An 11,720-nucleotide genomic window follows, 5' to 3' on the forward strand; every position below is an offset into this window, starting at 1 on the left:
CATTTCTTAATTGAATTTAAATATTTTGTAGTTTTGAATTTAATTTTTACTGAAGAATATTATATGTGTCTTATCTGTTAACTGTTAATATAAGGATGTGTTTGAATTTAAATGGGAAATCTAATATGTACATTTTTTTTGAGAAGAAATGTTATGTTGCTTTATTAATCATGAAGTGGGAAAGTCCCTACTTAAAAAAGAAAATACATCAGGAGGAACAAACTACATCCAAGCTTGAAAAGGAAAAGAAAGTTTTGCTCTCTAGGTTATGGCATGAGTTACAGCATTACCTTGCTTAACAACATGAGAGGACGATAAACTCTTAAAAGAGTTTTCATAAGACAAAATGTCTTTTATAATGTGACCACCTTGTGAAAATTCCATACCACCACTGTGCAAAGACTTAATGACAAACTCAACGTCCCCCTCAATGACTACTTGGTGAAAACATATTTCGACAGTAAAAACCACTGCACACCTTGCTGCCAGCAGCTCTAAAATCTCAACTGATGGAGGCATCAAGATCTTCTCTGACATAGCAACCATTACTTCACCTTCTGAGTTGTGGATGACCACTCCAATATAGGCATCATTAGATTTTGTAAACCATGCCTCATCAAAGTTTGTCTTCACATTGTCTTGGATTGGAGGAGACTACTTCTGAACTACTTGTCGACGCCTGATGAAGGTAAATCTAATATGTACATAAAATTCCTATTGTTGCCTCACTTAGGCCCATCATGATACATTGACAACAAAAAATTGACAATGTTTCTAAAATTTTTGTATTAAATGAGTGGTTTATGGTTGATATTCTAGGGGAATAGTATGGTATTTGAAGATTTTTGAACACTTCTTGTGGGGTCAAAAAAGCTTGGTGTACCTCTTAAAGACTGTTGAGGTACAAGTTTTTATGTCCTAATTTCATTTGCCCACTTACCAAAAATACCCATGCAAGCGCCATAAATTATTTTGGGCCCTCACAAATACTTCCCACATATTACCCAACTTGGGCCCACACAAATACTTCTCATACCATTACCAAAATTGGGCCACAAAATTATACAATCTCTATAAAAGCCCAAAACTCATCTATTTTGTGGGCAAAACCCAAAAAACCCAAACAAAACCCAAACAAAACCCTTTACAAAGCCCGTTGTTACACAACACTCTTTACAAAGCCCGTGGCTACACGACACTCTTTACAAAAATCGTTGCTACTCTGGACTCTTTACAAAACTAGTTGTTATACAATACTCTTACAAAGCTCGTTGTTACAATACTCTTACAAAACTCGTTGCTACACAACACTCTTTACAAAGCCCATTGTTACACAACAATATTTTTCACAAAATCTCAAAATATGTACAAAAAACCCCAAATGCTATTTTGGCAACATTTTACAAAAAACATAAATGCTATTTTGGCGACTCCACTGGGGAGCCTACTAAAGACAAGGATTCACCATGCCCCATAGGCTATAGAATAGCCAGCAAAAAGGGACTCAAAACAACAACCATCTAGTGGCACAAAGCCATCACAACCCAGTTGTAAAAGATGAACAACCTGACCAACCTGAAGTCAACCAAGAGAGTTCTGACCAATGATTCTCTTTCCTCCTGGAAACGATACAAGGGATGCAACAAGCTCAGTCCAAACTTGCTGAATCTATGAGAGTCTTGAGAGAGGCTTACTTCAGCCATCACCTGAAGGTCCAGATCCTAGAACACAGCAAGAGAGAGGGTTAGCTACTGGAAATCCTCCATCTGGAAAGCAAAATGTCTCTCCTCCTAAATTTGTTACATTATCTGACCTTACTTCTTTGTTGGAAAAGGAAAGAATCAACACCACTCATAACTACCAAAATGACTCTCACTACTCACCACATACACTATATCTATGAGCATATCCTAGTATGATAGTGATCTTGTTGCCCTAGTTGGAATCTCTCTCTCTCCCTTCATCTCACATTAAGTTTTCTTCATTATTTGTTATAATGGACTCCATAGTGTTTGTTTATTCCTTTACCATTGAAGGCTATAATGTATTTGTTACTATAGAGTTTTCCCCTCATATTATCATATTGGAGGAATTTTTCTCGATGGATCCTATGGATGATGATTTTGGAGATGTAAGCACTCTTCTTAATTTATGAAATAACTAACAGTTGGAGGTTTATTCAGTTCTATCTTATTGTACTACTGAAATATGTTACCGTTTGCACATTTTACTGCTAGAAAATTTTTTGGGGGTGAAAAAATTTTCCCTCCGACAAATGTGTTTGTTGTTGGATTGGGGGCCAAATCGTAACTCGACAATGGGCTTGAAGCACAGCCCAAAAGCTATTGGTGAAACTTTTGAGAGATTCGCATTTTTTTATGATTTGACCTAGGTTAGGCCCGGCAAGGATTATAGGAAGGCCCAAGACATTTCTTACAACAAACAAGTCAGCACAAATGGAAAAGCCCACTGCAATAAAGAAACATCCCAGCAGTAAAATATTCTAGCAGTAAAATGTTCCAACGGTAAAATATTTCAGCAAAAAAATAAGACAAAACCGAATAAACCTTAAGCCATTAGTTATTTCATAAATTAAGGAGAAAGTTTACATCTCCAAAATCATCATCCATAGCATCCATCAAGAAAAGGTCCTCCAATTTAACAATATGAAGGAAAAACTCTAGTCACAATTAAATTATAGCCTTCAATAGTAAATAAATAAACAAACATCATAGACTCCATTATAGCAAATAATGGAAAAAGTTTAGTGTGAGATGAAAGGAGAGGTAGAGATTCCAGCTAGCACAGCAAAATCACTATTATGCTAGGGTATGCTCATGAAGATAGTATATATAATGAGTAGTGAGAGTCATTTTGGTAGTTATGAGTAGTGAGGGAGTATTTAGCAATGCTACTGGAACTTTCTGCTGAGGGTTGGATAAGTGTTTATAGGTAGCGATATGAAGGGCATTTATGAGTTAAGGGTTGAAGAGCTTAGTTTCTATTTTGGAAACTAAAAACTAAGAAGCTTAGAACTTCATTAAAAGCTTAAGAAGATGATTAGAAGGAGAGAAAATAGAGAAGTTTATTTGTTCTTCCTTATTGGTGTGCTTTGGTGTGCTAATGAGGGGCTCTATTTATAACTGAGTTTAAGGTGGTATTTAATAACGAATCTCAGTCAAAATCTATCACAATTAGCAACAAATCTTCAAAAAATCCATCCTAGGATTTGGTCGAAAATGGTGCTTAGTTCATGAACCAAAAAGTAAATATTTTGGCAAGGTAGTGAGCTATTCATCAGTGATTCCAGAAGCTTCCAAGGTCTGGTTATGGTTGCCTTTTGTTCCTTGACTAAATTTGTTGGAGAACAGAAGGAAAGTGGCTGACTTCAGTCTTCACACATTAGCAAAGCTTTATGGCTTGTCAATCATCATCAGAAATCAGCTTGCCAAGAAAGGGTTTAAAATCAACTTGACATGTGTCCCTCTGAATTGATTTGACAAGTTGAAGGTGATTGCAGTAGGTTCCAGCTGTTAGTCTGGTAGTGCTGACTTGACAAGTTAAAGGTGATTGTAGTGGGTCCCAATTGTTAGTCTAGTTGTGCTAAAATTTGAATTGTGACCGGCTTAATCATTTTAGTCACCCACATGAGCTTTAGTTGCTGAGATTTGGCATATGGGCTGGACTGTTTCGGCTAGGCCTTGTTATTGGGCTTCTTGGACTTGCACATCCCTACAAAATAAATAGTCTTGCCATGAGTTTGTAATATACATGGGCTTTTATAGTTGCCATTTCTTATGAAAAAAATAAGTATAATTCCCATAAATTTTGTAGAAGAAATAGTTTTAAGAGATAGGTAATATGTCATAAATAACTTATGTTTCCCATGAGTTAGCATATTTGCTAGGGAATTTAGTATATCAAAATATGCTATTGCTTGATAGTGAACTAAAAATTGAACTATCTCCAATTTGTCCATAGTGTCGTCCAAGTCCAGGAAAGTTGTCCCAATTTAAGCAAGTCGTCCAGCATAAGAAGGTCATCATCATGGAAGCACATGGACAACCTCCCAACACTTAGAAACTTTCAGAATAAATTTATGTTCAAGAACTTATAATTCAGACCATGTTCTACTATTCCAAAGTATGAGCAAAATCCTTGTTCATTGCTATAACTTCCCACTAAGTTCTTAACTTTTATAGTAGTTGTGGAAGATAAGTCTAACTCTTCTAACTTCCATAGCAGTTGTGGGAGTTAAATTTGAACTTTCTAACTTCCATCCATGTTGAGGAAGTTACTAAACAAGTAACCACTCCAAAATTCATATATAAAGACTCATTCACATCAAATGAAAGTAAGTTTCCACCACTCCTAAAGCTAGAATTCTTGAGTCCTAGAGAAAAAACTAACTTAAGCATCAGAGGGTTCTTGGCCGGTTCGCCCCGATCACATTTGATCTTATGTTTCTTTCTTTTCAAGCCTTCCAAGCAACTACTAGCCCATTGAAACTCGGAGCATTCAGACTATTGATTTTCTATGTATCATCATTGCCAAAGGTTAATTTTGGGATTTGAGCATAATATAATACTTTTGCGAAATAATATTTGGACTTTGATAGACTAATTGTTTGCCCAATAGTTTTGGGTTTTTGATAAAATGTTGTTGAAGTGGCATTTGGGTTTTTTTGTAAAATGTTTCCAAAATAATATTGGGCTTTTTGTAAAAGGTTGCCAAAATAGTATCAAGTTTTTTCGTAAAATGTTGTCAAAATAATATTAGATATTTTGTAAAAGTTGTCAAAATAGTATTGGGTTTTTTGTAAAAGTTGCCAAAATAGCATGTGGGGTTTTTGTAAAAATGTTGCCAAAATAGCATTTGGGCTTTTTGTAAATATTTTGAGATTTTGTGAAAAATATTTCCATGTAGTAACGGGCTTTGTAAGAGTATTGTATAGCAACAGGCTTTGTAACGGGCTTTGTAAAGAGTGTCGTGTAGCAATGGGCTTTATAAAAAGTGATGTGTAGCAATGCGCTTTGTAAAGGGTTTTGTTGGGCTTTTTGGGTTTTGCCAACAAAATAGATGAGTTTTGGGCTTTTATAGAGATAGTATAATTCTGTGACCCAATTTTGGTAATGGTATGAGAAATATTTGTGTGAACCTAAGTTGGGTAATATGTGGAAAGTATTTGTGAGGTCCAAAATAATTTATGGGGCTTGCATGTTTATTTTTGGTGAGTGGACAAATGAAATTAGAACATGAAAAATTGCACCTCAACAAAGACATAATTTATTTGTTAGGTGGGGTTGCTAATGATCCACAATGGGAGATTAGAACAAGAACAAAATTTTGCGTAAATTTACATAGATGAGATTGTGTTATTCATGCACAAGGAAACACTGTACACAATGCTATTATTTTCTTAAGAACAGGCTCTTGAAGATGTTTTAAGATTCTCTTTTTTCCCTCTACAATTCTCTCTCTAATTTCTGTGTGTCCCTCTTCTTTGGCCTTATCCTCCCTTATATTTTCCTTGGTTTCTTCTCTGAAATGTGTTGTCCCAGTACAGCTAGAAGGCTTCTTGTCCCATCAGGCTCTTACTTCCCCGTTTTCATGATGAGTGGAGACATTTGGGACCTTCAGGCTTCAGCACAATTCAAGCCGGTCATTCATCAATAAATGTGATTGTGCCAAGCAAATGAGTCTCATTAATGCAGAGGTGACTGTTGCTATATCAAGAAGCTTCAATAGGCTTCCTTTTGACAATTATGCATTTCCTAGAAGCATCTCATCATTGGGAGCTTGGCAAGTATCTCATCCTCGACTCGTTCTCTGATCTTCCTAGAGAAATGTGTTCGACTAAGTTCGTGGTCCAAGGTTTGATTCCTTTGGAGAAGTCAGTCACCATAATGGGCCAGTTCATATTGGGCCTATTTTCATTCGAGGCCCAAAATTACTTGGATTTTAAACCACGTCCATACACTCCCCGTGGTAAAAAATAAAAAGTTGTTTATGGTTGATATTAAATTATATAAATTTAGAAGAGTGACTATGTGATAAGACTATGCTATGTGAATGGAGGATATTCCATCACTTTCTTTTTTTGTTTTGCAGGATGATTTAGCCAAACTTTCCTATGATTAATAAGAATGTTTCCGGTTTTCCTTCTTAAAAAGGAAGAAGAAGAGAATCTCCCCATTAAAAAAAAAAAAAACTTAACAAGGTTATTATAAGAATAGTTTTGTTTTATGGTATTTAATATTATATTCATACATAAAGAGATCTTGGATTTGAATCCCCCTTCTTGTTGTAAGAAAAACAAATTTAGGCATAGTAAATTATGTGACTATTAGGTATAGTTGGACGTGCACCATTGGTGTGTCCCATGTAGCGTTTTCGTGTTCCTTTCATGTTTTTTCTACTATTCTAAAAGTTGTCACAAATTGATTTTATTGTCTTCTTTTATGTATTCCTAGCAAGATAATGGATTCCTAATTGGCTTCGAGGTTGAATCCTTTTTGATTGGCACCGTTTAATCATAAAAGGTTGCTTCCATAAAATATGTTTTAACCAATCAAATGGGATAGAATTGGTTGGGGGGGGGGGGGTTAGATGACTTTTGATTGAGCTTTGCCCTTGACACGTTGTTGATAGGTAGATGAAGGTACAAGCTTATGGAGTCATGGCCTTCCTAGCAATGCATGCATGGTATGGCATTGTAGAACCAATGGAAGGGTAGAAAAGTGGGAGAATAGAAAATAGTGGGAGGATATAAAATATCTTAATTTCCCTCCTTTTTGTTTGGTTGAAACTTGGAAGTGAAAAAATGAAGGGATGGAAAAAATGAGTTTGCATAAATTTACTCGTATATTCTTGTTAAAAAATGATGCCCAATAAAAACAAAAAAGTGACAAACAACTCAAAAAAAAAAAAAATCACTCAATTATTTCCTCATTAAATAAAACAAAAAAGTAACATATTCATTTAGCAAAAAAATTGTGTATGTGCAAATGGATGAAGGAAAAAAGAAAAAGAAAAAGAAAAGGTAAACAGAGCAACTAGATGAAACACATAGAAGGAAAAAATAAAATAAGATAAAGGCTACTGACATGGATGAAGCCCATGTGCAAATGCACATGAGCATTTTTGTCTATTAAGTAGCTTCATTTCCTCTCTTAAGTTTTCTCCCCATTTTGGGGAGAAAACACTTGAACCCCACCATTTATTTTCATTCCTCTCCATCCAACCAAACATTTTTCAAAAAAGTTTTCTCTCCCATTTTTTCTTAAAAGTTTTCTATCCACCTTATTTTATCTCTAAACAAACACACCCTTAAAAGTGTCACAATAGGCCTAACCCTTACCACAAATTGAAGGTGGTTAATGATGAATTCAATAGCTTCTCCAAAACCAATTATTAATCTTGTTTTTTTTGAATTATATATGGCACTAAATTATTTTAATTCTTTTTTGTAAATTCTTTTAATTTTACTTTTTAGTTAATAATATTTGACTATGAAACAAAAATCTCATTCATATAATTTATTTTCGTTGAAAATTAGTTTATATATAAAATTACAATTTTTATTTTTAATTAAATTAAAAGTGTCTCTTACATTACATGCATAATTACCCTAAAAGTTGTTGGAACTAAAACATTAAAGAATAATAAATCTTCAATTATGAGCTACAATACATAATTTCTTAAACTAAAAATACATTTATTAATAATTCAATAATTTGCACATACAATTTCATTGTGGTTATACTTGTGCACGATTTTTCTTCATTTAAAACTAAATTTATAAAAAAATTTAACTTCAAATAAAAATTTTGTATTCATCTAAATTTTTTTTATTTTTATAAACCATAATCGTATTTTGAGAATTTTCTTTTTTAATAAAGTATTAAACAGTGCTTTAACCTTAACAAAAGGCTAATACAATTGGGAATTAATGATTAGAAGGATCTAAAAAAAAAAATTGTATTAAAACTTCATGATTGTTTGTTGAGAAGAAAAAAAATAAATAATAACACTATAAAGTATTATTAAACGGTGATACATTAGAAGGATCTAGAAACCCTAATAACAAAACAAAGCGCAAAGACTTGGGAGACTTTGAGGGCACTATATATAACCACATACACACATACATTGCCCTTTGCATATCTTTCTTTTTCTTCATTCACTCTTGCCTCTGCTGCTTTTAGGTTAAAATTAGTATTCTTCTCAGATCTACGAAGAAAAAAAGCAGCAATGGCGTCGGAGACTGAGACGTTCGCATTCCAAGCCGAGATAAACCAGCTTCTCAGCTTGATCATCAACACCTTCTACTCCAATAAGGAGATCTTTCTTCGTGAGCTTATCAGCAACTGCTCCGATGTACTCTCTCTCTCTCTCTCTCTCTCTCTCTCTCTAAACCTAGTTTTTGTTTTAGGGTTTTACTTGTTTTATGGGTTTTTTGTGTTTTAGTGTTTAAAGTTTGTTGCTTTACATAATATGACTGCGAATTACATACATGGTTTTGCTTTTGTGATTCTGGGTTTTTTGTTTTTTTGTTTAAAGTTTGTTCCTTTACATAGTAGGACTGTAAGTTACATACATGGTTTTGGTTTTGTGATTCTGGGTTTTGTTTGTTTGTTGGTTAATGCTATTTGTTTATTACTTATGTGGCTATGGTGTCTCACTGTGTGCCAAGCTTTTACTTGAAGAGGGTCTTGTAAATCGAAGCATTATTGGTTAAATAGGTGGATGGTAATTGATTTAGAGAGACATGTATATTGAGTGTGTGTCAGTGATGATAGTTATGGTTTAATCATTATTATGTGCAAAAGGGAGATCCTAATATGTTTTGATTAATAGTAAGCATACGCTTTGATTAATTATACATGTTGCCAATCTGACTAGTTTGTTGAGGATCCATGGTTGTCCCCAAAATTTTAGGACTAAGGTTTGGTTGTTATTGTTTATATTAGTATTAATCACTCTTGTGTGGAATAAGGAGGTTCTAATATGTTTTGGGTTTTTGGGACTAAGGCTTTTGTTGTTGTTGTTGTTTATATTAGTATTAATCACTCTTGTGTGGAATAAGAGGTTCTAATATGTTTTGGGTCTGACCTTTGAAATAGGCTCTGGACAAAATCCGTTTTGATAGCTTGACTGATAAGAGTAAGCTCGAGGCGCAGCCTGAGCTTTTCATTCATATTATCCCTGACAAGGCCAGCAATACTATCACCATCGTTGACAGTGGAATTGGAATGACCAAGGCTGGTGAGTTTCTCACTGTTTTCCACTGTTATAATGTTATTTTAGAATCCTTGGGTTCTTGTATAAGATAAGTTTCCTTTTTTGTGTTTGTGTTTGTGTTTTTGACTGTTGAATTTGTTTTTGTTGTTCACAGACCTGGTAAACAATCTTGGAACCATTGCAAGATCTGGAACCAAGGAGTTTATGGAACACTTGGCTGCTGGTGCGGATGTTAGCATGATTGGGCAGTTTGGAGTCGGGTTTTACTCTGCTTACTTGGTTGCTGAGCGGGTGGTTGTTACCACAAAGCACAATGATGACGAACAGTATATCTGGGAGTCTCAGGCTGGTGGTTCTTTCACTGTAACTAGGGACACTTCTGGTGAGAACCTTGGAAGGGGTACTAAGATCACCCTTTTCCTCAAGGAAGATCAATTGGAATACCTTGAGGAGCGTCGTCTTAAGGACCTCGTCAAGAAGCATTCTGAGTTCATAAGTTACCCAATTTCCCTTTGGGTGGAGAAGACTGTAGAGAAGGAGATTTCAGATGATGAAGATGAAGAGGATAAGAAGGAGGAGGAAAAGAAGGAGGAGGAGGAGGAAGGTAAGGTGGAAGATGTTGATGAAGAAGAAAAGGACAAGGAAGAGAAGAAAAAGAAGAAGATCAAGGAGGTGTCCCATGAATGGTCATTGGTCAACAAGCAGAAGCCCGTCTGGATGAGGAAGCCAGAAGAGATCACTAAGGAGGAGTACTCTGCATTTTACAAGAGTCTCACCAATGACTGGGAGGAGCACCTTGCTGTGAAGCATTTCTCAGTTGAGGGTCAGCTTGAATTCAAGGCTATCCTCTTTGTTCCCAAGAGGGCACCTTTTGACCTATTTGACACAAAGAAAAAGCCCAACAACATCAAGCTCTATGTCCGCCGTGTCTTTATTATGGATAACTGTGAGGAATTGATTCCTGAATATTTGGGTTTTGTGAAGGGTATTGTGGATTCTGAGGATCTGCCTCTCAACATTTCAAGAGAGATGCTGCAGCAAAACAAGATCCTCAAGGTTATCCGCAAAAATCTTGTCAAGAAATGCATTGAGCTCTTCTTTGAGATTGCTGAGAACAAGGAGGACTACAACAAGTTCTACGAGGCATTCTCAAAGAATTTGAAGCTTGGTATTCATGAGGATTCACAGAACAAAACCAAAATTGCTGAATTGCTTCGGTATCACTCCACCAAAAGTGGAGAGGAGATGACCAGCCTGAAGGATTACGTCACAAGGATGAAGGAGGGGCAGAGTGATATCTACTACATTACTGGAGAGAGCAAAAAGGCCGTAGAGAATTCCCCATTCCTTGAGAAGCTGAAGAAAAAGGGGTATGAGGTTTTGTTTATGGTTGATGCTATTGATGAGTATGCAGTGGGTCAGTTGAAGGAGTTTGAGGGGAAGAAGCTTGTCTCTGCAACCAAGGAGGGACTCAAGCTTGAGGAGACTGAAGATGAGAAGACTAAGAAAGAAGCATTGGCTGAGAAATTTGAGGGACTTTGCAAGGTGATGAAAGACGTGCTTGGTGACAAGGTTGAGAAGGTGGTGGTATCTGATCGCGTGGTGGATTCCCCCTGCTGCTTGGTTACTGGAGAGTATGGATGGACAGCAAACATGGAGAGAATTATGAAGGCTCAAGCACTGAGGGATTCAAGTATGGCTGGTTACATGTCTAGCAAGAAGACCATGGAGATTAATCCTGAGAACCCCATCATGGATGAACTGAGGAAGAGGGCTGAAGCAGACAAGAATGACAAGTCAGTGAAGGACTTGGTTCTATTGTTGTTTGAGACCTCTCTTCTTACATCTGGCTTCAGCTTGGATGAGCCCAATACATTTGGCAACCGAATTCACAGAATGCTTAAATTGGGATTGAGCATTGATGAAGACGCCGCTGAAGCTGACACTGAGATGCCTGCTCTAGAGGAGGCTGATGCTGACGCAGAGGGTAGCAAGATGGAGGAGGTCGACTAAATCTAATTCGTGTTGATGAATTTTGCAATGCCTGGTGCTGCTTCTTTGTTGGAGTAAACATGCTGATGCTATGTTAGAGCTTTATGGTTTTTTTTTTTCCCCCTTGTTTTCCTTTCAATTTTAGAGTTGATTACAAGTGCAAACTATATGCCCTTACTTTATGTTTCAACTTTTAAGATGTATGCTGATATTTATTTTTCTACTCTTCTTCCTCAAGTTGATTTTAATTTGCCTTTTTTTTTAAAAAAAAAAAAAAAAATTTAAAATACGTTTGTTCGTGGCAAGACTTGTTGGGTTTCTACAATATTTTCTGACTGCTGTTAGGTATTCCTGAATGATATTGAAGGACCATAGAGCCCAAAGGTTGAGGGATTGTTAATTAGTGCCTTCTTGGTTATGTTTACAAATAGGCTCAAAGCTTCTGGGGTGGTCCAAAAACTACTAGTTGCAATAGCCCAAAGGAA

General features: G+C 35.9%; 1 protein-coding gene across 1 annotated transcript; it reads left to right on the forward strand.

The window, feature by feature from the left end:
• The first annotated feature begins 8,139 nt into the window (after positions 1 to 8,139).
• Positions 8,140 to 11,458, forward strand: LOC112038790 (heat shock cognate protein 80). Its single transcript, XM_024071642.2, has 3 exons — positions 8,140 to 8,379; positions 9,126 to 9,267; positions 9,398 to 11,458. The coding sequence occupies exons 1-3, from the start codon at positions 8,254 to 8,256 to the stop codon at positions 11,254 to 11,256; spliced, it is 2,127 nt and encodes a 708-aa protein (XP_023927410.2). The 5' UTR covers positions 8,140 to 8,253; the 3' UTR covers positions 11,257 to 11,458.
• The last annotated feature ends 262 nt before the right edge of the window (positions 11,459 to 11,720 follow it).

This window comes from Quercus suber, unplaced genomic scaffold (assembly GCF_002906115.3).
Source record: "Quercus suber isolate HL8 unplaced genomic scaffold, Cork oak 2.0 scaffold_263, whole genome shotgun sequence".
Lineage (NCBI taxonomy): Eukaryota > Viridiplantae > Streptophyta > Magnoliopsida > Fagales > Fagaceae > Quercus > Quercus suber.

Bases quoted from the DNA above. Each gene is read 5' to 3' on its own strand.
- LOC112038790 (XM_024071642.2), top strand. From the start codon at position 8,254: ATGGCGTCGGAGACTGAGACGTTCGCATTCCAAGCCGAGATAAACCAG. The intron at 8,380-9,125 runs GTACTCTCTCTC...CCTTTGAAATAG, and splicing joins TTATCAGCAACTGCTCCGAT to GCTCTGGACAAAATCCGTTT. The intron at 9,268-9,397 runs GTGAGTTTCTCA...TGTTGTTCACAG, and splicing joins AATTGGAATGACCAAGGCTG to ACCTGGTAAACAATCTTGGA.